At 38.7% G+C, this 25170-nt stretch overlaps 3 protein-coding genes across 3 annotated transcripts in view; 1 reads left to right on the top strand and 2 right to left on the bottom strand.

Moving 5' to 3' along the window:
• The window catches only part of SAMD15 (sterile alpha motif domain containing 15), a 13207-nt gene extending 7904 nt beyond the window's left edge, over nt 1-5303 (top strand). The window contains exon 3 of the mRNA XM_027844910.1: nt 4086-5303. Within this exon, the coding sequence (XP_027700711.1) occupies nt 4086-4337 (252 nt within the window). The 3' untranslated portion in view covers nt 4338-5303. The remainder of the gene's footprint in view (nt 1-4085) is intronic.
• Nucleotides 5304-5379: 76 nt separating this feature from the next.
• Nucleotides 5380-13875, bottom strand: NOXRED1 (NADP dependent oxidoreductase domain containing 1). Its single transcript, XM_027844883.1, has 7 exons — nt 13127-13875; nt 12863-13038; nt 10522-10727; nt 8719-8899; nt 7582-7733; nt 6771-6993; nt 5380-6115 (listed from the first exon to the last, which is right to left on the bottom strand). Exons 2-7 carry the CDS (start codon nt 13024-13026, stop codon nt 5926-5928), a joined length of 1116 nt encoding a protein of 371 aa, XP_027700684.1. The 5' UTR covers nt 13027-13038; nt 13127-13875; the 3' UTR covers nt 5380-5925.
• A 1597-nt stretch (nt 13876-15472) lies between these two features.
• The window catches only part of VIPAS39 (VPS33B interacting protein, apical-basolateral polarity regulator, spe-39 homolog), a 31939-nt gene continuing 22241 nt past the window's right edge, over nt 15473-25170 (bottom strand). The window contains exons 13-20 of the mRNA XM_027844799.1: nt 23164-23239; nt 22612-22746; nt 21930-21971; nt 20392-20481; nt 19897-19983; nt 17757-17846; nt 17230-17334; nt 15473-16480 (exon numbers count right to left, since the gene is read on the bottom strand). Of these exons, the coding sequence (XP_027700600.1) occupies nt 16460-16480; nt 17230-17334; nt 17757-17846; nt 19897-19983; nt 20392-20481; nt 21930-21971; nt 22612-22746; nt 23164-23239 (646 nt within the window). The 3' untranslated portion in view covers nt 15473-16459. The remainder of the gene's footprint in view (nt 16481-17229; nt 17335-17756; nt 17847-19896; nt 19984-20391; nt 20482-21929; nt 21972-22611; nt 22747-23163; nt 23240-25170) is intronic.

Raw genomic sequence — 25170 nt, 5'->3', positions numbered from 1 at the left:
GGTCAAAGGGTATGCACAATTTTATAGCCCTTTGGGCGTAGTTCCAAATTGCTCTCCAGAACAGTTTGGATCAGTTCACAGCTTTACCAATGATGCATTAGTGTTCCAATTTTCCCACATCTTCTCCAACATTTATCCTCATCCATTTTTGTCATGTTAGCCTATCTGATAGGTGTGATGTGATACCTTAGAGTTGTTTTGATTTGCATTTCTCTAATCAATAGTGATTTAGAACATGTTTCATATAACTATAGATAGCTTTAGTTTCTTCCTTTTAAAATTGCCTGTTTATATCCTTTGACCATTTATCAATTGGGGAATGACTTGTTTATATCCTTTCAAATTAGTTTTCCCATGTTTCTCTGAATTATTCATATTCGTTGTTATTTACAGCACAGATGTTTCATTATATTTATGGTACCAACATTTGTTTAGCCATTCTTCAAACAATGGGTAACTATTTTGTTTCCAGTTCTTTGCTACCACAAAAAAAAATGCTATGAATGTTTTGGGATGCATGAAATCTATATTTCTATCTTTAATTGTGATATAAGCCTAGTAGTAAGGTCTCTGGGTCAAAATGTATGAACATTTTAGTTGCTTTTTTTAAAAGCATAATTCCAAATTGTTTTCCAGAATAGTTGGACTGATTCACAGGACCACTAAGTGTATTAGTGTCAGGCTCTTCAGTTTTCCTGTTCAGAACCCTATGCCAGGTCCTAAGAGAGACACAAAGATGATGAATAAGAGACAACTATCATCCTCATGGAGATTATGATTTAGTAGGGGCATATAACCTAAACACAAGTAACTTAACAGTAGACAAAAATGTGCAGCAGCTGCTGCACAAGGTCTTGGGTCTGGGAGTGGGCTTAATATCTGGGAATTAGGAAAGGCTTAATAGAAAAGGTAGCATTTGAGCTGAGCCGTAAAGGGTGTGAATAGGATTTCAAAAGGTGGAGATTGGGAGGGAAGGCATTCCAAGCATAGGGGACTTCATAAGCAACAGCCTTAAGATAAAGGAAATTACAAGGATGTATGGAAATAATCCAGTTTTTCTAGAATACATATGAATATGTGTAAGGGGATAAGATGAGGTTGAAAAGGTAGGATGATACCAGATTGTGAGGAATCTTGAATGCCAGGTTAAGGAGTTCAGACTTTCTTTGGGAAGTATTAAGAATCACTGAAGGGTTTTGAGCAGAAGAGTGACATGACAGGATCTGTACATCAGGAGTATTAATCCATCATTGGTGTGAAAGGGCAAGTGGTGGGCAAGCAAGAAGAGTTAGGAGACTTCTTAAAGTAAAATACAAGGGTTAAGTGAATTGGGTAAGAAGCCACCTTTTTTCATTCAGCTAGTGGAGGGACATATCAGAACCACTAGATCTTATTTCCCACTTTTGATGAGATAGAACCTTGGTAAGAAGCAGTTCTTATTCTAAAAACTTGGTAGGACACAAATAGGAAGATACTTTGGTGTGCCAGTTCTGTCTTATACAGCACAGATAATTAGACCGAAGCTCATAAGCTACATGTGGCCCTTTTACAGGCAACTGGGAGTTAGTTCTTCAATACCTCTAATTTCTGTATTAGAACATAGTACATTTGTACTATATGACATACAGTAGGCATGTGGCCATTTTGATAAATAACCATAAAATTCTTGAAGGTTACATAACTGTTGCATTCCACTGCTTTAATGACAGTGGTGGTTCTCCTTTTTTCTGTAAGAATGTCTGAAACTGGCCATCTAGTCACCTTAAACATAGGACCAGCACATACTTAATGAATAGATAATAGAAGCCTGGCTCACAGCCACTGAGAAGGGAGAGAAAGAGGTTCAAGAGTAAAAATGGATTGGGGGTTCTGGTTTCTCTCCCAAAGGAGAGGGAGTCGGGGCATTGGTAGGAGTCACATTTGTTTGGGTTTTCCTTTTCTACAAAAGCCAAAATGTAAAATGATTAACCTAGAGAAATCAAAAGAGGGATCTCAAGCTCTGCTTACTACCTTTTGTGACCTTGGACAAGTCAATTAACTTTTATGGGCCTCAGAGTCCCCATAATGTAAATTGGTTAGTCTAGACCAGATAACCTCTAAGCCTCCTTCTAGCACCAAATCTGTGACACTTTCATTAAAGTCTCTGAATCTCGGCATAGCCCTTGGATATTTCAGTTGCCGCATACCTCAATTAGTATCAAGCATGCTAGTCACTGCCATTGAGTCCACTTTCCATCTTTGACCAGGCTAAAAAAACTTGTAAGTGTAAAATGTGAGGAGAGAGACAACTTGACTGCTGTAGGGCTTAGAGCCATCTAAACTTTCATAGAGAAGTTAATTATATATAGAATTCTGTGTCTCTTAGTGTGAATGATAATTTTTGCAGTCTTGAAACCACACTCCATATCCTCTTTCATTACATTCTGACAGTATTTTTCATGGCTAAATGCCCATCCAGATGCAGAATGTGAAGCTAGATTAGTACTGCTGCAAACTGGATTCAAACTGGAATTTGAAAAGATGAGTTGGAAGTGAAAAATTCAAAGTAGAATATCAAGTGGGTGACGGGAGTTATTTTAAAGGATATTAATACCAAAGAAAAGGCAACTAGATGGCACAATGAATGGAGTGCTAGCCCTGGAGTCTGGCAGACTCACCTTCCTGATTCAAATCTGGCCCGAGACACTTCTAGCTGTCTGACCCTGGGCAGGTCACTTAACCCTGTTTACCTCAGTTTCCTCATCTGTAAAATGAGCTGGAGAAGGAAATGGCAAACCACTCCAGTATCTTTGCCAAGAAAATACCAAATAGGGTCACAGAGTTGGGCACAACTTAAATTACTGAACAATATCAAAGAAAAGGGGAAAGGACCTATTTGTACAAAAATATTTATAGCAGCTCTTTTTATGGTGGCAAAAAATTGGGAATCAAGATGATTCCTATCAATTGGGGAATAGCTGAACAAATTGTGGTATGTGATTGTGATGGAATACTATTTTGCTATAAGAAATAATAAGCAGGATGGATTCAGAAAAACCTAGGAAGATATATATATGAATATATGAACTAATGCAAAGTGAAGTGAGCAGAACCAGGAGTACATGGTACACAGTAAGAGCAATATTGTAAGGATACTCAACTATGAAAAACTTAGCTGATAAATACAATGATCCAAGACAATTAATTCCAGAGAGAGAACTGATGAACTCTGAATGCAGATTGATGCATACTTAAAAAAAATTTTTTTTATCTTTATTGTTTGATTTTATTTGCGTCTTCTTTTGCAATGTGGCTAATGTGGACAAATGTTTTTTAATACCTCAAAAATTGAATTGCTTGCCTTTTCAAGGAGTGGAGAGAGGTGGGAAGGAGGGAGAGAATTTGGAAATCAAAATTTTAAAAAATGATTGTTAAAATTTTTTTACATGTAATTGGGAAATATTCAATGAAAAAATAAAGGGTATCAATAAAAATGATTTCAGTTAAAATTTTAAGGATGACTCTGGAAAGATGGATAGATTACATTCTTTGCAGATATAGAGAATAAAGTTAATTTTAGCTTAAAGTTAACTATTTAATGTTCACTTGTTTCAAAGTTACTTTTTAGTTTTTGCCAATCCAGTAATTCTTTAATTCTATTAACTGATATTTCTTTTTTAGTTGTAAGTTGACTGAATTTCTCACAAGCTGGCCCTTTGTTTGAGTAGGGGCCATAGAGAGCTTCCACAAGGATATCTATGGCTCCTGCCCTACACTATGACCTGACCTTACAGTTGTTAAGCTGCTCAACTAAATGAGACATGAACTCATCTGGTACCATCCAATGTTGGGGAATGGAAAACTTGATAAGTGGTGCTTTTTGATTCATTTCACATTCATATGTGAATTTCTCTTAGAAAGTTGTTAGCTTGCAGTAAGAACAGACCAATTGGGTTCTGACTTATTGCATCATTATAATTTCATGCAGAAATAACTTAAGAATTTAGGCTTAGAGAGATCTAGGAAATTAGGAGGAGCACTTTTGATTTAGCTGTACTTAAGTTAAGACAGTTGTCCCCCTAAAAGACATTTTTCTTGGATTTCAGGTGATTTCACGTCACACACGAGAGCTACTTGGAATTGAAGAACCATTATTCAGTCGCAGCATTTCCCTTCCCTACCGGGACAACATGGGCTTATTTTTGGAACGAAAAGCTCATTCTGGGGTAAAATCCGATGTTTTGATGCTATCTCAGTTTGTCAAAGAAGCAGGATTAGAACCAAAAGTCGAGCCCTGCCCCAAAAGAAAGAAAAAATCCTATAAACTTAGTTTAAAAGACCAAATTAAATTAACTTAGAGGAAGTGGATTTTTTCCCCCTAGCAAGAACTACTGGTTCTTTTCCTAGCTCTACTACTGATTCATTTAGCCTGCTGTATCACACTTTATTTCTTCTTTATAGTGAAGATAAGAATACTGATTTAATTGCATTGGGAATTATGATGGCTTTTAATGTATTATTCAAGTAATGCAGTCTGGTAGTATGAACAAAATGGGCTATAGAAGAAACAAGTGGGTTGAAATCTGTCGTTTATTATAGATTTGGGCCTTGAGTTTACCTAATACACTATACTGTGTAGTTTTGCTCAAGCATGTCTTAAATAGCAACTAGGTTAAGGTTCACCCATCTATGATTTCGTCGCAGAAGAAATTTTAAGTCAACTATTGCTGCTAAAACTGAATTAAGACACCAGTGTGGCTTCATAAACTTATACTGTTCTTTCTCCATTTTACTTTTAAAATCTTAAAACTCTTCTGGGGCTATACTAAGCCAGAAGGGTCTGTGACATCTACTCAAAAATCTTAGCATTTGGCTGAATATTCAATATATTATTTCCTCCAACTGAGAGAGAAGAAACTGTTTCTCAGATTGGCATTCGTGCCAGACATTACATTTGGATGAAATAGCTAATTTCCTCCCATGCTCAGCTAACAAGATTTAGTCTGAAAGTGCTCTAACATCACGCCACTGAGCTTGGCTGGCTCACAATTATGCAAAAGCCAAAATGTAAATGATTAACCTAATACCATGGAAATTTACATTTACACTGAATAATTTTGTTTCAGAGTCTGAGTTCTCAGACTGTACCATGTCATCTTGTCTGCCAACCTTGACACCATTACTATTACTACTGTTGTTTTTTATTTTGTTATCATTATTATTGGGGGGAAAAGATTTATAAAACATTTAGGAAGTAAATGTATTTGCACTTATTAAAATAAATATAACCTACTTAAAAAGAATGGTTCATTGAAACAACTTTTGACAGGACAAAACAAAAATAAAGTCTTATCTAGTTGAAATAAAAAGCATGAAGAGAATCAGAACTTGGTCAACTGGTTTGCCCCATCTCTTTATTTTATCACAGTGTTGTCAATCCATCCATTTTTCTTATTCTAAATATATTCCTATAGATTGCTTTGGGAAAGATGCTGCAGAATGTAACTATATTGACATTGGAATTGTCTAAATTTAGACTTTTGAACAAGAGTCAGTATCAAGAGACTGTATTCTTAGGTGAGTCAGGATGCTTAGGTTATCCTGGAGATTTCCAACAGACAAATTCACCACTGATTGAGGGAATATATGGTTTTGTCTTACAATTTTAAGAGCCAACAGTGCAATTTTTCCTTTTCCTTAGTGCTCAGTTTCTGGCAAACACAATACTATGACATGTTTCACCTTCTTGGCTTGGTATTTATCATCAAATAAATCAAAACCTTTCTATTTTTGTAAATCTACCAACAAGCTAATGCTAAATAAAGCAGCCACTACTGCCAGCAGTGAAAGTGAAAGGCCATCCTATTTAAGGGGCTGACCTGGGGAGCAGATCATGCTGGTCAGTCTGAAGATTTCCCAAGCAGCTGAAAAACTTGACTTTCAGGACTATGGGTCTAGAGCCTCCTCTTCCTCTTCTCCTTCTTTCTCTTCTCCTGTTTCTTGGGAAAGTGAGATACCAAATGAGGCAGAGTAAAGAACAGTTAAGTGTTCCTGAAGAGTCACACTTTTTCCTAGGTGCTGGCTAAAGGGAGTTTCCTTGAGTTGCACAGTGATCAAGTCAAACCAAGGGAAAACACTGAAAAAAAGAACAGAGGTATTATTAGTAGTGGTGCTGTTTTTGCTAGCAATCATTACTGTCTTTTAATACTCTTTTTTTTGGGGGGGGGGGCTAGGCAGTGGGGTTAAGTGACTTGCCCAGTGTCACACAGCTATTAAGTGTCAAGTGTCTGAGGCCAGATTTGAACTCAGGTCCTCCTGACTCTAGGACTGGTGCTCTATCCACTATGCCACCTAGCTGCCCCCTTTTTAATACTTCTTGATTTAACTGTTGAAGTTTTCCTTTGGAAGATAGCTTTCCTTCATTTGGAAGTGAGATATTCTATTTCCCATATGAACTAGTTAAAATATAGAGCTGTACTAGAAATTCTGCTGGAACTATTCAATGTATCGATTTCATTCTACTTAAAATGCCTTTTCCATTTTTATAGAACCTTTTAAGTGTCTTGAGGTCATACTTTATAAATAATGATTAAAATATGGCATACTTTGTAGTTTATTGTCTTATAATTAAGAGGCATGCATCAGGGAATTATGGACATCGAAGACAAAAAAGACCTTATTATACCTTTTAAAGTATTTAGAGGAAACAACAATTGTCTAAATTATCAGCTAAGGCAAAAGTCTGAGAGAAAACTAGACAAACCAGAAATGTCAGGCATCTGGCATCTTACTTGCTAGGATTTAGGGTGTTGGCAAAGGCTTGGTTGACAAAGTCTGTAACAATGAATCTTGGGCAATTAGTCTTATTCTCTCCACACGTCTGCGGATGCACAGAGAGACACAAGTCATTGAGAACCTCTAGCCCTTGTTGGTAAGGTATGTCCCATAACGTGCAGATATTTAGGGCTGCATAGAAGACTGCCGCCAGCCACTTGATGTTGAGAGTTATTCCTCCTATGTATCAATGAAGAGAGCAAATACAAGTTACCAGTTGTAAAGTGATAGGAAGGGAGCTGAGGCCAGGACCACCTGCTGAGGCAGGTGACCAGCCATGTGAAGATTAATCACCTCCCTGGGTCAAGGGTCCCAACTCTAATATTTATGATACATTCTAAGCCTAGAATATACTCCAGCAGGAGAAGCCTAATGATTCTTTAGGTTACAAGGAACAAAATCTTCTTCTGAAGAAGATTGTCTTGCTTTTAAAAAAAAATTTGAAAGATATAGAATGACATCTTTTTAAATTCTCAGAGCAATTTAGTCACAGATAATTATATTCTTCCCAGATTATCAGTACTAGAATGTTCCTGCTTGGCCTGGGGCAGGTCATTCTTAAAAAGTTAAGGAAATATAGTCAAGCTCCCCACTCCTCCCTTTAGAAAGTTGCCTTTTTAACAACTGATAGACTGTCTCTATTAAGCCCTGGGGACACGAGAGAATAATAGTTCTGTTTCTCCTCCCAATAATGGAATGTAACAGGAAAGAACAGGTGGAGGAGTGGAGACATTTTGCAGGAGTACAGAAAGCTTGGTGAACTTTTACCATTTGTGCTGTAAGGAGAAGTGGCCTGAACTATCTCAGGATCTTGAAGTGCAGACTTGATGTCCTCATTGGACCCCCATATATCAATATAATTTTCAGCACACTGATACTGGGGGCGCAAGATAGTGGTGTGGCATAGCAGCTGCTTCAGCCTAGAAGTAAAATCACGGTGCCCATTCAGAGGCAGTAACAAAAGGAAGTGCATGACAGAATAACAGCAATAATCATAAGAGCCACCATTGAAGTTTACAGTGTTTTGTTTTGTTTTTGATTAGGCAGTGGGGTTAAGTGACTTGCCCAGGGTCACACAGCTAGTACATGTCATGTGTTTGAGACAGGATTTGAACTCAGGTCCTCCGGAATCCAGGGCCGGTGCTCTATCCACTGCGGCACCTAGCTGCCCCAGGTTTACAGTGTTTAACAAAAATCTTATTTGATCCTCACAACAATCTTGGGACTGGGACTGAGACTATGATCATTACTGGGACTGTTAATAAGTAGGTATTAGTACATTCTCTATTTTGCAGATGAAGAAGCTGAAGCTGAAGGGGTAAAATAACTTGTTCAGGACTACACAACTTGTTAGTGTGTGAGGCTGGATTTGAACTTGTGTCTTGCTGCCTCTTCCAGGTATCACCTAGCTGGCCCCATCTCAGGACTAGAAATAAATTAGTTATCCGACTTAGTAGTACAGTTTGGGTTCCCATTTAGTTCTAGCAATAAATTCTGTTGCAAAACATCACGCAGAAGTAAGCAGTCTAGCAGGGCACTCTTTGCAGAATGCCTAAAAAGAATGGAAGGATTAAGAAAGCGTGACTTACTCCTTCTGCAAAGCAAAGCAGTTTCCATCTTAAAAGGAATCCTTACTCTATTTGAGTAAGAGATTGGACCAGATAGTACAAGGAGGCAGAGGGGATATAGCTCTGTTAGATGAAAACTCCATCTGACTCAAGGATTCTTAACCTTTTCTATACCATGGACTCCCTTGCAGAATAATGTTTTTAAATGCACAGCATAAAATACATAGGATTGCAAAGGAAATCAGTTATACTGAAATACAAGTATACGACTATCCTAAAAAGCAAATTCAATGGATTCCAAGTTAAGAACCACTGATCTAGACTCTAAAGTAGTTACCTAGGCAGAGGGACAGCAGTAACCAGGCTATACACAATGCAGGACTTCGCAATTCTAGTGTTGATTTCCAAGCAAATATGAGGCAGCTGGGATGGCAGACAGCAGAGGAAGACCAAGTTGGCCCACTCTACCAGAAAACAGTTATGGTAAAAGCACTGGATCCCCATCTTCTGCAGGTCACCTGACAGGAACAAAGTGGAAAAGAGAACCAAAGCACTTTGGGTTAGGCCTCTTGGCAGAGATCGCAGGGAAGTTTGTATCTAAATTTTATGGTGAGGAAATGTTTATAATTATTTCAAAATCAGCCCACATAAGTCATTTCCTCTGACTCTTGTCTTCAAAAAATCTATTGCAGCAATGCACTAACCCCATTATTAGAATGTCTGCCTCCACAGTTACAGTTTTATAGGTGATGGAATCAATCTTCCTCATCCTACTTTCAAGGAGCACTTAGAACTTCTCAGAATTTTTCCTTTGAAGGAGGAGTTTCTTATTGGCTGTCATCCCTAAAAGGATCTTTTCAGGGGGAAATGAGTAGGGAGGATTGGGGAAGTGGTGGTAGAAGATGAGGGGTGAGAGGTTCTGAGTAGGTGAGAAAGATAGAATGTTTCAGAAAAATATGTACACTATTAAATGTAGATAAAACTTTTAACAAATGAAAAAATGTCTTCATTGATACTACTGAGTACCCTGGGCAAAGTCACTTAACCTCGATTGGCTCACCAAAAAAAGATACTCCTGAGTGATAAGACCACTAGGTGGTATCAGTAATGTCATTCTACTGGCAATACGGATTATCTTAAAGCAGAAATTTTAAATGGAAGACTCATGTCTGATGTATTAATAATGTAGTTTTGAAAATATTATTGAAAAACTGAAGATGTTATTGATATTGGTAATAGGAATTTTTATGGAGGGAAATTTTATCAAAAGAAAGAGTACACTGAACCTAGATTTCACTGGTATAGGAAATTCCCCATTGAAGGGATTCCCTCTACCAATGAAGGTGAGCACTTTCTCTGCAACTGAAACACCTTAGAGAGCTGCTCGAGGCACTGAGAGGTTACATGATTTACCGGGGTCACACAGCCAATGGGACATAGGTAAGACTTGAACCAAGTTCTTCCTAGCTTTTAAGCCCAGCTAGTTAAGCCCTATATCACATTGCCTCTAAAAAGAGTAAAGCAAAATATAAAAATAAATTCTAGAACAATCATCAAAATTTATGTAAATAAAGTCTCATGAGAACAGATACATATATGCCAATGTAAATAATAACATTTTCCAAAATGGTAGAAGTTGATGGCAAACATTTTCAACATTTGCTTCCTAAACTATGTACTTTCCTATCCTAACACCATCGTTTACACTAAAAATATGTGTTGTTTACAAAATATATATTCATTTTATTGAAATGGCCCTACAAATTCTTTATATTGCTTTATAAATGTAGGATTAGGAAGCTTGGCCTAAATAGAAAAACCCAAAATTCAAGTTCAAATTTTTTTTGTCACTAACTTAGAACAGAAGCTAAGAATATGAAAACAATGACCTAATTGTATATATTAGAAACTTCTTTGCCTGGAAGCATTTTCCTCTTGCATCAAGAACCCAGAAAGCTACACTGACATTATGTCAGAAGAGAAAAGAGACATAAATAATGAAAGTGCAACAGGAATAGTTTCAGTCAAGGGACCTGCCTTGGAGAAACAAATTAGAATATTATTTTCTATTTTATTTTGGGGACAGGAAGGCAAAAGGTGTTTGCTGTATAGGATCCCTTAGTCCCTCCAAACTTCTTACTCAGGGTCTCTGGCCTCCTAGTGGAGATATGAAGGCTCTGGGCAGGGATGGAGGCTCGGTGGAGTAACACTAGAGCCAATTGCTTTCCCAGTCGTCCTCCTCCAATGATGCCCACTTTTAGATCTCTTTTGGAGGGTTTTTTATATGGGTTTTCCTTCTCCTCCTCTGATGGTAGCATCGAGACTGAGGTGTTCCCATCCATTTTCCTGGGGGAATAAACAAGAACACAGGTAACTTTCAGCTGTCCTACAACTTCATTTCCAGAAGTACATTAATCTAGCTTCCTTATGTAGAAATAACTTCAAAGAAAATGCATTACAATGACTTCTCATTTATCTGGCACCATCAGGAAATGAACTGTGAATTCTCCAGCTAATAAAATTTTTTTTTCCAAATTCACAAAAGAGAATCCCTTTAGCATCCAAAACTTTTATTTACTCATTCTGGTTGGGCATTTTTCTAAACATAAGTATGCATTTCTGCCTTCTTAGGCACAATTTGATTACTATTACTGTATTCTAGCATAGTTAGGCACCTACTTTGTATTTTTCAATTCCTTTCCAGTCAGGCTACATGGGTCAACTTCTTAACAACCCACTTCCATCACACAAACCTGCTGCTACTGCTGTTTTTTTATGTTCTATGAGGTAGAAACTTTCCCTTAAGTCCTACTCCAATGGCACAGATGTGACCCTAGGTTACACCAGTAAAGCCCGAACTTTGACAGGTTCAACACAAAATTGGAAAGGTTTTGAATAATAGGCCTAGGTGATATTTGTCAGCCACAACATCCTTGTGGAGAGGTGCCAATCTGTCCATTCTGGTGAAGGAATAAGGGAGTACCCATGTTAAGGAAATCAGCTTTTGAAGTGTTATTGAACTAAGAAATGGCCTAGCAAATACATAACCTAACTTGATAGAACTGTGTGATAATTAAGAATGTAAATAAAGACTGAATAAGGGCCTTAGGACCTTTCCTACAGAACTCAAGTGCCTAGATTTAATAATCAGGAACTATAATAGCTATTTGTTATATTCATAAGCCTTTTTCAATTCTACTTTGAGATTGTGTTAGCAAGAGTTGAAGTTACAGAGTCTGAACGTTAGATAAGGAGTACTACTGGTATCTTATTATGGTCAAAAAACTCTATACCAACTCTGTGCTTCGCTAGTGATAGAACCATTGGGTTTCCATAGTCACATCAAGTACAGGATTTACTTAGGGCTCTTCTCCTGACTGAGAAGCAACTAGGTGCCTATCTCATCCCCACTATAAAGAAGCCCCAATCAAGTTTACTATTTGATTTCTTATTATTCCCCCCAGACCTAGTGAGGTCCTGTAGTCATATCAATCGTCATTATTGTGCCCCTGTTCTATGCCCACTGCCTGGGTGCATAGTATTTAAGCTAGATGCTTTAGGGCGGAGGTATCAAACACTGGCCTGTGGGCCACATGTGGCCCCCAACCCTCTTGAGTGTGGCTCAAGCCAAATTAAAATGTAGTTTGTGATTTTAATATATTGATATATTAATAAAATGCATGTATCTATATGTGTGTGTGTATATATATATGCATGTATGTATATAAAATGTGTGATTTTCTAAGTCAATATGCAGCATATAGAGATCTTTATGTATGGTTTAGTGGCCCCTATTTCTATTTTAGTTTGATACCACTGCTTTAGGGCAGAGAAAAACATCTAGATTCTCTTTCATCAAGGTGGTAATAATTTAATTTCATAGAGGGCAAGATTGAGGCACAAGGAAAAAATGACCTTGAATTGCAAACTCTAGGCATGATTTGAAGGCCAGCAACGGACATCTGACTCACCTACATCTCTTATCTAAGCAACCTGGAAGCCCAGGCACTTGGAAGGAGTAGGAGACACCAAGAACCTTGGGATCTTTTTGCCTCAAATAAAGAAATCCATCTAAATCAGTCTAAATGTCACCACCCTTGGAAAAAGGCTGAATTAGATGATTCTAATTCTCTGAGTCCCAAGGACTTTCTTATAGAGAAGGGCTCCAGCACTATCTCTAGACAAGAGAATGAACCCAATCCTTACCAAAGTGACAAAATAGTGTTCATGCTAGTGCAAATGAGGGAGACATACTGATGGCTGGGTTCTGAGTCTAACAGATCCACTCCGCTGCATATAAACTGCCACTAGTTTGGAATCTCAGGTAAGTGGCTTTGGATATGGAGTAGCATGGTTCATGGTGGCTGTGGGGTAAACCAAGAAGGGCAAATTGCCACTGCTTAAGTAAATTCCTCCTAAGATCAGGTCTTGGACCTCATCTGCTGTCAGTGGCGTCCAGATTTTTGTCGGGCCTAACTCACCTCAAGGCCCAGAGTAGTCTGCAGAAAAATGCTGCATGGGCACAGGCTTGGATCATCAATCCTCGGGAACGGCTCTGAAGGAACAGCCAAGGGGTCTCTTCCTCTCGAACCCCCTGCTCAAATTGCAGGGACTTCAGATTGTTCATCAGGTCTACAGTCTCCATATCTTCCTGTCCCTACCAAAACAGGTAATCAGTTTGTCTGACTGTCCAATCTTGAAGGGAATGAAAGTCTCTAATGATTAAGTTTGTGTCCCTCTCTCACCAGTACTTATGATTCGGGGCTAGTCATTCCATCCTGTTCCTCAGGACTTTGTGGTCTAATCCAGTTCTCTAAATGAACAGAGGTCCTGGCACATTTCTAATCACTGATTGAGCTCACATACCCAGGGCTGCCATGTCTCTTCTGTCCTGGAGAAGTAGAAAAGAAAATGCCCTATATGCCTATAGCTCTTCAGATTCCTCCACCCGCTGAGCATTTGGGAAACAAGTTGACAATCGGTATACATTTCCAAATAACTCTCTCCTCTCATTAAACTTCATGATTTCTATGACATTGAAAAAGAACCAAAAGGCCCTTATATAGTTTGGATCCAGGCATGAGCAGAGTGGTAGGACATATACAGACCCTTTCATATCTCACCTAGCAGAGTAATGAGCTGGAGATTTTGTCTGCTCCACAGCTTTTCCTCTCCTGGACAACAGAATCCAAATAGATCTTTTGGAGTTACCCAGGAAAGTTGTCATGGTTACTCCTTAGCTACCACATTACTTTAGTCTCTGAATCTTAAAGGGGCCAATTCTTCCCAAAGAAATCACTACATTCTCCCCAGACAGTAATATGGGCTTATCTAAATGCTACTAGGTATATTCAAATAACCCTAATAATATTGTCCTCTAATGTATTTCCCAGCCATTTCTTCACATGTCCCCAAAAGATTAATGAAAAATTCCAGATCTGTAAGCCTCAATGGCTAAAGCCCTACATTCTATTTTATCAATGGAAAAAAAAACTGATGCACAAAAAAGTAACTTATTCAAAGTCTTAAGGCAGTGGGCAGACTAAGAGTGCAACTCAAAAGGGATTCTAATTTCTCATCTCTTTAGGGGAACCCACTGTACCACCCTGCCAACCTCTCCAAAAACAAGTCTTAGCAAATTGGAGGTGGAATATAGGCTTCATGAGGAGTAATAAGTGCTTAGGTAGTTGGGTCTTGGGATAGGACTTTGAATAATCAGTACAACCCGCAGTTCACTTACCCTCATGTATTAGAGATAGGCCAGAAATAACCAGCCATCAATATGCCCAATGTAGCCCACATAGTCCACAAGAAATTAACTTGATCTGATCAGTCAACACCCTGGTCAGCTTGTAAAAATGCTCTGAAATGGAAACAGCTTATCAAACTTAACTCTATCTGCTTGGAAATTGGAAATAAATACCAATACCAGCTTAGTAAACTGGACTCTTGCCTTTTCAGCTATTAGAGGCAAGACTAGGGGAATGGTGGGAAGAACTAAACATGAAAGGACCAGCAATGCAAAGACTAAGTGGAAGGACAGACTATGTATCTTCTGGAGATGCAATGAAAACATGGTGTATGTGCATGCCTCTAATTAAAAAACATTGATTTGGCAGATAAATTGATTCAGTCAGAAAAACCCTCTAGGTCCTGTGGCTCTGACATAGATCATGCGATCCTGGGTAAGTCACTCAGTTTCTTAGTGCCCCCAACATTCTTAAGACTTAGAAGCTGTAGAACAGTTGTCATAGTGGTGGAGGGTATTTACTTACATGGAGAACCCCACACCGATGAGATCATAGGTCTGGACCAAAACTCTCCCCCCAAATGCTTACAGTGTGTGAGGCATTTTGCTATGCATCCATGTGTATCATCTCTGTCCCTCCTGCCACGTCACATACCGTGTGGTCACCAGAGTCAGAATTTTTAGTTGGAAGAAAGACCTTAGAAATGATCCAGTCCAACGCCCCCTTCATTTGACCAGATAAAACTGATGCCCAGATTCATAAACTGACTTGCTTAGGGTCATGTCACTAGAATCTTTTGATTTAGAAGGAAACTAAGAAGTCAATGAGTTCAACCTCTATCCAGTGAATGAATCCTTCAGTCATCTAGCTTCCTTTTGAATGCCACTAGTTAATGGCAAAGCTAACTAGAATCCTCTAACTCGGAGGCCCGTGTACTCTCCACTATGCCACCCTACTTCTCTACGTTGTGCTATCTCCATAATGACTATACATGTTTTGAGGGAAGTAGGTATGTTTTTGTTCAGTTGTTTTTCAGTGATGTCTGACTCTTCGTGACCCCATTTGGGGTTTTTCCATTTCTTTTTCCAGCTCATTTTACAGATGAGGAAGCTGAAGGGTGAAGTGACTCATCCACGTCACACAACTAGTTAATATCTGAGACTGGATTTGAACTCAGGAAGGTGAGTCTTCCAGACTCCAGGCCGGCACTCTTATCTACTGTCCTTTAGGGGAAGTAGGTGTACAGAACCACTAACTTGGGGACTGACTCGGGACCACCCCAACAAAAAGGGTTGTGAGGTTCATTCTGAACAGAATGGAAGGAAAGAAACAGAAGGCACCTAGGGAGGCAGAGAAACAGCTTTATTAAGAGCTCTGACAGGAGTGAGAGGAAACTATGCTTGGTGCAGAGCAATAATCAAGCATTGTAGGATGCCCCTGTGAAAACCAAGGGTGAAAAAAATGACCCCCCCCATCACAATCCATGGTAGATCAGAGGCAGGACCAAGTCTGGGTCTATCCCAGATAGATCTACCTACAGCTCCCAATAAAGGATAGAGAAACCAAAGAGAGTATTTCCCAGCATTGCTGGAAATTGGAAGGTGCTACATCTGACTTCTAAACAAAGCCTTAGGTCTGGGGTAGGAGAAGAAGAAATAATGGGGATCTGCTCTCATCACCAGCATAAGAAGGACCCTCAGTGTGCAAGAGAAAGCTACCACAATCTCTTGGGACAGTAGGTGAGGTGGTGTAGCAGAGGAACACTTGCTGGAAAAACTACTTCAAAGGGCATGGTAAAAATGAACGTGAATTGGTCATCATTGTCGTATTCCCTGCAAATCTTCAGCGCCCTCGTTCTGCTTCTGTGATGTAGAGGCATCTGGTCTTTGCCTTTTGACTTGGAATAGTCACTGTCCAACCAAATTCAGTTCCACCACCAGCTGACAAGAAAGCTTCCAGCTCCATGATGACTGACACTCAGTCCAGGGCACCTCTTTTCTGAAGCAATCATCTCAGTTAAAGCAAGAATGAGCCCTCAGAGTCACAAATTTGAAAATGCCTCCCTCTCGACCTTCACAAAAGCACCTAGTCAGTAGGGTCTCACAAATCACAGCTTTAAGATTCAGCCATCATGTGTCCTCTGGTGTGAGGCTCAGTTTGAAGATGTTCTGGTCTAAGTGCTGATCTGTCCCAGGCACAGGCTCTGCCTTTTGGTGATAGGCCCAAATGATGTGGCTTACAGTACCTCTCCCTGGAAGAGTTCCCCACTCCTCTTTGGGGGACAGGAAGAGGGCAAACAGGAAGGTTCCTTGGTTCACTATTTTCCAATTAGTTCTTCCATCGAATTTGCTGCAAAAAGCAGACAATGCAGGAATCTGGTCAGTATTAATCTTTAGGCAAAGCTGTATCCCTCTAGAAAGACTATAGAGAGATAGCAAGGCAAGACATCTCCAGGCAGAGTGAAGGAAAGGGAAAAAGAATTCTCCCAGAATATTTTGTTCAAGGGGAACATTACATTTATCTTTGTAATCCTCAGGACTAGTTAGGCTGGTACTCCCCCAGGTGAAATTTATAAAAATGAAAAATCCTGGTTGTGGAAAATTACCACAGAGCAGGCCCAGAAAGTATCTAAATAGAGAATTAAATGTCATAGTCCCTCCGCCAGTCAGCCACCATCACTAAACAGATGTAGTCTGTTTTACCTATTTGTCATCACCATTGTAACCCGGTTCTACTTATTAAGATTCTGGACATTTTGGATCTAGTACCTTGAAACTACTACATTGTAAATACCCTCGATTCTTCTTCCTGTCCCAATTTAGTCTTAACCCTAGGCACACCAATTGAGGACCAGCTCAAAGACCCCCAGAGGAACTATTACCTTCATAAGATAACCCTAAATTTCATTCCAAACCTCAAAAGAAATCCTGCTCAAACCAAACACTGCTGGTACCAAGACCCATCTGAAAGACTATTACTCAATCTGCTCAGACAACTGCTGTTCTAACTAGGTCTTGGGAGGGAGCACCCCTCTGGGGGCTCTTTTGTGAACAGTTTGTCTCCCGAGGCTGACAGAAAGTCAAATCCAAGTTGCTTACCGTACTACTGAGAATGCTGTCAATCTTCTCCTCTTCTGCAGACGCTTTATCCACCTTACACCTGTAAGCTAGTAACTGCTGCCGATCCTTCAGATCCCGATATGTCTGAGCAGCAAGACAAAATAAACCATCTATTTTGTTTTCTTACTACCTCCCTAAGTGAGCCTACCAGGAATAAAGTTTGTGGTGGTTATAGTGGAGTTAAATAATAATAATAATAATTAGGGAGGGGCCTCAACAGAGCCATGTGGAGAAAAATTGGGGAGAATAGCCTGGCTAGCTTAATCCAAAACCTTGCTTTCCATAAACCAACTCACTAGAGGATATACAGCAAATTGTCAAGGCAGCCGAAAACAGGCCCCAGGAAACCCGGCTTCCAGTCCAATTTTCACCAGGCCACATGATCCAATATACAGAATGCAAACAACTAGGGAATTAAGGACAGTAAATACAATGATCCACCTTGTATTCTTCTTCAAGGGCCTACTGAGGGTTTAACCCAGAAGCCCTTTTCTTCTGGGACTTACTTCAATGACAACATCATGGCACTTAAATTTGGTAGCCAGATTCAGCTTTGTGTCCACATCTTCCACAAGTCGGATATACTCCTGTAAGACCTGTGGGAGAAGAGACATTAGAAGTCTGTGAACTTCTAAGCCAGTAAAAACAGAGATTTAATAGTAAGTAGTGTACAGTATAGAGTAAAAAGTACATTTGTAGTCAGAAGACAAGATTTAAATCCTGGTTTTGTGCTCTGTAGTTATGTGGCCTTTGGCAAGTAACTTCTCCAAAATACTGTTTCTTCACCTCCAAAATTATATTGATACCTCACTACCTATACTTTATAGGGTTCTTGCAAAGATTAAATGTATATAATTTGTAAGAATAAGCATTTTACACACAAACACACACACACACGTAAATATATATGAATTGATGTTTCTGCACAAATAAAATTAGTTAGAATTAAAAGTGAAACATTTAACTGGGGAAAAAATCTGACAAGGGCTGTCAAAGGACATGAACAATAGTTCTTAAAAGGAGAAAGGCAAGCCATCAACAACTATATGAAAAGATGCTCCCAATCACTAATGAAAAATGTAAATTAAAACACTTCTAAGTTATTAGAGGGGCAGTGGGAAGATGGTTACACTAATGTATTGCTGTTAGAGCTGTGAAATGGTCCAACCATTCTGGAAAAGTGATTTGGAGCTCTACCCATTAGAGTTTAAGTCATTATATTGTGTATATCCTTTCACCCACAATACCACTCTTAGGCCTATTCCCAAAGAGATCAAAGAAAAATGGGAAAAGAGCCTAAAATATTTACTGCAACACTTTTTGTTGCATCAAATAACTAGAGACTAAAGAAGTACCCATCAACTGGAGAATGGTCGAACAAATTACGGTACATAAATATAAGGGGATATTATTATACCTTAAGAAATGACAAAATGGGGGCAGCTAGGTATCACAGTGGATAGAGCACCAGCCTTGGATTCAGGAGGACCTGAGTTCAAATTTGGCCTCAGACACATAACACTTACTAGCTGTGTGACCCTGGGCAAGTCACTTAACCCCACTGCCTAACCAAAAAAAAAAAAGAAAAAAAGAAATGACAAAATGGATGGATTTGGACAAACCTGAAAAGACTGGTAAGATATGTGATGCAGGGTGCAGTGGAAAGAACTAGTAGAACAATTTATAAAATAACTGTACTGTAAAAGAAAACAGCTGTGAAAGAACTATGATAAATGAAATGGCCAATTACAACTCCAGAACCCTGATGAACCATGCTTTTGGCAGAAAGGTGATGAACTAGAGGTGCAGAACAAGATATACATTTTTCAGACAATGTGTGAATTTCTTTTGGGAGATATACTTATATGAAGAAAGCTTTTTATTTTTCTTTTCTGAGGAAAGAAGACAGTAGGGAAGTAGTGACCATAATATAAAAACGGGATGAAAAGAAAAGCCCATCAATGAATCATCAAAAAAACAAAACAAAGAGAACAAAAGGAAGTACAGAAGAGGACAGAGAGAAGCAGAACAACGTTGAAACTGCCACATTTAAATTTGAATAAAAAAAAAAGTTCTATGTAATAGGGAAAAAAACATCAAACTACACATAACAAAGTTCAATTTCATATACAATCTCTTTTTGTTTTTTTTGGCATACTGCAATGTTCATTTTTAAATTCTTACTAAATTTTTAATAAAAAAGAAAAAAATTAAAGAGAGATGGAATGGATTTTAAATCCCTCTCTATGCACCTCAAGGGGGGAAAAAAAAGTCAGTCATACGTTCTCCCTGGAGTCTTAACAGTCAGAGCAGGCCAAGCTCCAGATCTAACATAAAGCTACGTCCTTGATACTCCCAGTGAGCAGTCTTTCTGTCACGTAAACATTATGCCAATGCTCCCTCTAGGATTCAACACAGCCAAATATTCCTAAATACTTCAGAGAAGTTACTTTCTGGGATGGATATATTGTATCTACTTCTAAGGGGCAGAGTGACTTTCTTTCTTCAGAAAGCACCAATGCTACAGTGTTTAACAACACACTTGGTCTCATAACAGAAAGATCAGCACTGACTAGGAGGCTCAAAGTCAGAAGGGACTGTGCCTTGAAGTGTTCTGCATGCAAATGCTTCCCACAGAAACTCCACCTGTACGGGGGCAGTGTTCTTGTGCAGAATTTCCACAACCCGGTGGAAGCCAATGGGAGCTCTCTTCTTGGTGTACCCCAGCCAATTCTGAAACACAAACAGAGACATGAGAAACACTTAGACCCAACCTTCTGTATTAAAGAAAGAGAGAAAGGTGAATAAAAGGACAAAGACTTCGAGGGGAAGAGGACAGAGAAAAAGGGAGACAGAGAGAAAGAACAGTGGGGATGAGTTTCATAAAACACTTGCATTGAAGGACAAGAAATAACCAGAAGCCGGAAACATAAAGAACGTTCTCATGGAGAGATGGAACAGAAAGGAAGCAGGGAGATCAGGCATCGAAGTACAGTCCTAGGAAATTAAAAGTGCACATCACAAACCGAACTCTATGCTTGAAGTTAAGAGGAATCTTTGCAGTCACTGGACAATCAAGTGATGTTATCTCTTCCAAGGTAAAACTAAGCAAGTGAAAGTTAAAGGCTCCAGGGTACCTACCTTAGTGGTGAAGAGGGCATCCACATCCTGCCATGCTCGGAGTTTGGCACGGGCAGCCAGCGCTGTCAGTACATACTGCTTATCAGGAATCTGGAAAACAAACATACGGAATCAAGGAGATTGAGGAGTGGCAGGAAGCAGCAATGGCTTCAAAGGGGAAGCTAATCAGCTGTTTCGTAAAGTTGATAAGCAAGCAGCTTCCTTACCACAGTGAGGTCTACACATCCTGTTTGAGACCAATTTTCTGGAGATGCATATGGATAAGAGGTTTTTTGCAGGGTATAATAAGGAGCAAAGATAGGGTGAGGGTGGGACCAAATGGTTGAAAAATATAACTTCTATAAGTTTGGGGTTATGATATTCTCTCTATCATTACATTCCTACTTATTAAAGGTCAGCGGTTGGAAGAAGATCATGTGAGAAAAATTAGGAAATTCCCACTGAATGAGGACTGAGTAACCTATCCTTCCTTGTGGTCCATGAAAAAGGTGGTATAGTAGAAGGTTCTTGCTAACTTTAGGAGCTTGTTTTAATCACTCAATCAATAAACATTCATTACTCTTCTACTATGTATTAGGCATTGGGGATACAAAGATAAAAAACTAATCAATCCTTACGCTCAAGAAATTTACATTTTGTCAAGATGGGGGGTTGGGAAGTGGGAAAGGGTGAGTGTGTGTAGTATAAAGAATAAAAATAAGATAGTTTAGGGAGGGAGAGAACTGGGGAAGTTGGGGGAATCAGGAAAAGTATTATGTACAAGATGATGTGTGAGCTGTATTTTCAAGTAACGGATTTTATGAGATGTAAGTGAGGAGGAAGAACAAGGGGAAGACTGCCAGTCTTCCATGGAGCCATGAAGGTGGGAGATAGATGCAGAGGATAAGGAACAAGAAAGATAGTTTGCTTAGACTGTGGAATGTGGAAAGGGAGTGATGTATAACCTGATTTGAGAGACAGGTTGGAGCCATACTGTAAAGGACCTTGAAAGCCAAAGAGGAGTTTATATTTTATCTTACAGACAACAGGCATTCCTGAAGTTTATTGAGTTGAAGAGTGCCACAATCTGAGGTGTGCTTAAGAAAAATCATTTTTCCTTGAGCAACATCTACGTAGGGGATGGAGTGGAAAGGAGGAGAGAAACTTGAGCTAGAAGGCTCAATCAGAAGGCTTTTGCAATAGTTTAGACCAAAGGCAATGAGGGTCTGAACCAAGGTGATAACTGTGTGAGGAGTGAGATGGAGTTTGATATGAGAGATGCTGAGGTAAAAATGGCAAGATTTGGCAACTGAATGGACATGTGGAGCGAGGTGGAGTGGGGAATGAAACCTAAAACTGAGGTTGTGGATCTGGGAGACCAGAAGGATGGTGGTACCCTCAATACAACTAGGGAAGTTCAAAAGAGAACTTCCTTGATTGCTGGTTCTAAATAAGTCTCAACAACTCTTCTCAACCTTTCCATCATCCATTTTTCCTTATTCCTACTTCATATTTTCCCTGATGTGGCTGCTATCAAAAAACTATTCATTTATACTTACCTTAAAAGTTTTTTTCAGATTGATGGGACTGCTAAATGTTCCCTGGAGAAAAAATAAGAAGGAACATTATTGTGTTTGCTAACTGTCCTATAGATTACAGTAACTCTTTCAGGCTGGACAACTTCTCATTTTCTCTTCCTATCTCCAAGACTTCCTACATTTCATTTCATGACTTCTTGAGTTCAACATATAAGCACAGCAAATCTATTTAATCTATCACTACAGTTCAGCTACATGAAGACTGGTTTGAGAACTTCAATGCCTTCTCCAATTCTTCAATGAGCCCTAAGTAATGGGAAAACTGACACTCATTAAAAATATTATTAAAAACATCTTCACGAAATCAGAAGTTGTATCGGCACTCATACCTAGCTCTCCTGTCTCTCTACCACCCAAAATCTATCTTCCCCTTTGAATTGCCCTAATCTGAAAGAGTTATCCCCTTTGAACAGAGGTTGCTGTGAAGACTAACAGGCAAAGTAAACCACACCAGACTCTTGATGCCAGATTGCTGAAGGTACGCCAAGTGAAAACATCCTCCTGCCTGTCCAGTGACCCTTTGAGAGTAAGACAACATCCAAACCTACTCATAAAATTAATATTAATATCATATTTCATGTGTCCCAGGCGAAGAACTCATGAGAATTTGGACATTTATCTCCTAAATTTTACTTTCACATACCTCAGGCTCTGTGTAGTGGTAGAAGCAGGAGTAGAAGAGAGTTGTCACCAGCGGCATGTTGAGGATGGAGGCCTTTCTTGGATGTTTCCGGAAGATTTCTGTCTGCCCTGAAGATTCTAGATGTCGGTCATTCACCTAGCCAAATGGGGCCAAGAGAGAGAAAAGGAGAATAAAACTCATAGGTTATATAAAAGAGAAAACTCATATTACAGAAAAAGAAAGAGAAAATATTAAATCCAGGAAAACAGTTAAAACAATTCAGGCCAATGATCTCAAGTTGGATCCAGAAAAGCTATAGGAAGACAGCATGCTGAGGGAACATTCTTCAGGGTACTCAGGAGAAATAGAAAAAGGAAAAAATGGCTTAGAATATAAAAAGGGAAAGACATAGAATTCTTAGAGACTGGCTACCTAACAGGGTAGCTGAATAAGAGGAATTATGTTTGGAGGCAGAAGGTTCTAGAACTCTCCTTGGTGCTAAATAGAAATTACAATGGTGGGAGAAAAGGCCTTACAGGCTTTGAGACAGATAAGGCAAATGGGGATTCTAACCTCAATGATGATCTGTCGTTCCAGGAGTGTATAATGGTCTTGAACATGAGCAGCATCTTCCACTGAAAATGGTAAACTGGTAAAAGGCCAGAAGGTTAGTACTTCTCTTCAACTACAGGTGTCACTCTCCCAAAGGATGAACAAAACCAAATTATAATTAGCACCTTTACCTAAGGAATTCTTAGTGCTTCAAGATACTAATATGTCTATAAAGATTTCTCTAACAAATGCTTTCTATATCAATAATAATAATAGCACCACTATATTTGAACCCCAATCACCACAGTCTATAATGCGCTCAATGAAGAAATTTCACAAAGACAGGAAGAGGAAGTCTATGCTAATATCAACACAATTTTGAGGACACTGAGGCATAAATTCTCAAACTATCCAAAAGAGAGGAAGACAGCAAATATTAGAAGAAAAAAAACATGGACTTAATTACTGGGGGGAAAAAAGTGAATGAAAAATGTCTAAAACTACCAACTCATATACTTACTTTACCATTTCTGCAAAATCTTCATAAGAATTATTGACAAAAGGCATTAAGGACATCCCTGATTTTATCTTATGAGAAGGGAACAGATTGGCTTATAAAAATGATATCCCACTGCAAGTGACATTTTTACAGATAGACAATTGACTGAAAGGTGAAGAGAATAAAAGGATCACACTATGAATATTGTTTAATGACTACAAAAAGCACTGGACTTGTCAATGAAACCCAGCCTTGGCATAGGACTCCTTATAAAAAGACTTCTGGGATAAGTGGAAAGCAGTTTGGTAGAAAATGGATTCAGGCCAATTTCTTACGATATACACCAAAACAAGCTCCAAATGAACATGCAATCAAAACATAAAGGTCAAATAAAATTAAATTTATTAAAATTAATTAAATTTATTAAAATTAAAAAATTAAAATTAATAAAATTAAAGAACAGAAGAAAGCAGCTTTATGGTTATGAGGGAAATTTAGACTCAGGATAGAAAAGATGACAGAACACAAAATGGGCAAAGTTGATGATATAACATTAAAAAGCTTTTGCAAGAACAGTATCTATGCAGCTAGAATAAAAAGCTGTTGAGTATTTCTGATAAAAATTTAATATCTAAGATATATAGGAAATTGACACAAACAAAAGATGAAGAGCCACTCTCTGATAGATAAGTAAGGAAAGCATATTAATAAAAAAAATTTTTTAAGGCAATTGGGGTTACGTGACTTGCCCAGGGTCACACAGCTAGTAAGTGTCAAGTGTTTGGTCTGAGGCCGCATTTGAACTCAGGTCCTCCTGACTTCAGGGCTGGTGCTCTATCCACTGCGCCACCTAGCTGCCCCAATAACAATTTTTCTAAAGAAGAAATGTAAACTCATAAATAAACACATGAAAAAATTGCTCCAAATCAATGGCAATCAATCAACAAGTATTTATTAAGTGACTGCTATGAAGCAGACATTGTAAAAATGAAATAGTCCCTGATTTCAAGGAGAGTAATTACAGTCTATTAAGAAATGCAAATTAAAACAAATACGAAATTTCAACAATCACCTAATTGGAGAAGATGATGAAAGACAGAAATAGCCAATGTTGGTGTGACTGGGAAGTCAGGCACATTAGAATTGTACTGTTAATGAAGTTGAGAGCTTATTCAACTGCTTTGGGATTATAATAGTCATTCACCTGCTCACATCCTTTGTTCCTCCACTCTCAATATGAGGCATAAAGCCAAGGAAGTAAAAGACAGGAGGAAAAGTCTCACACAGGCAAAAATATTCATAGCAACACTTTTAATGGTAACCAAAAAATAGATCCAAAATGAGTTCCCATCAATTAGAGAATGGGTGAACAAATTGTGCTACATGAAGTGTAAGGGAATATGTGTTATAATAAATGGCAAACATAAAGAATTCAAAGAACATGGAAAGATTTGTATGAATGCAGAATGAAGAAAGTAGAATATACAAAATGACAATCAAAACATAAGTGAAAACACCACCAAAAGAAT

The sequence above is a fragment of the Vombatus ursinus genome, unplaced genomic scaffold, assembly GCF_900497805.2.
Source record: "Vombatus ursinus unplaced genomic scaffold, bare-nosed wombat genome assembly UNPS02014945.1, whole genome shotgun sequence".
NCBI lineage: Eukaryota > Metazoa > Chordata > Mammalia > Diprotodontia > Vombatidae > Vombatus > Vombatus ursinus.
The sequence above is the reverse complement of the archived record's forward strand: the minus strand, read 5'-3'. Positions and strand labels throughout refer to the sequence as shown.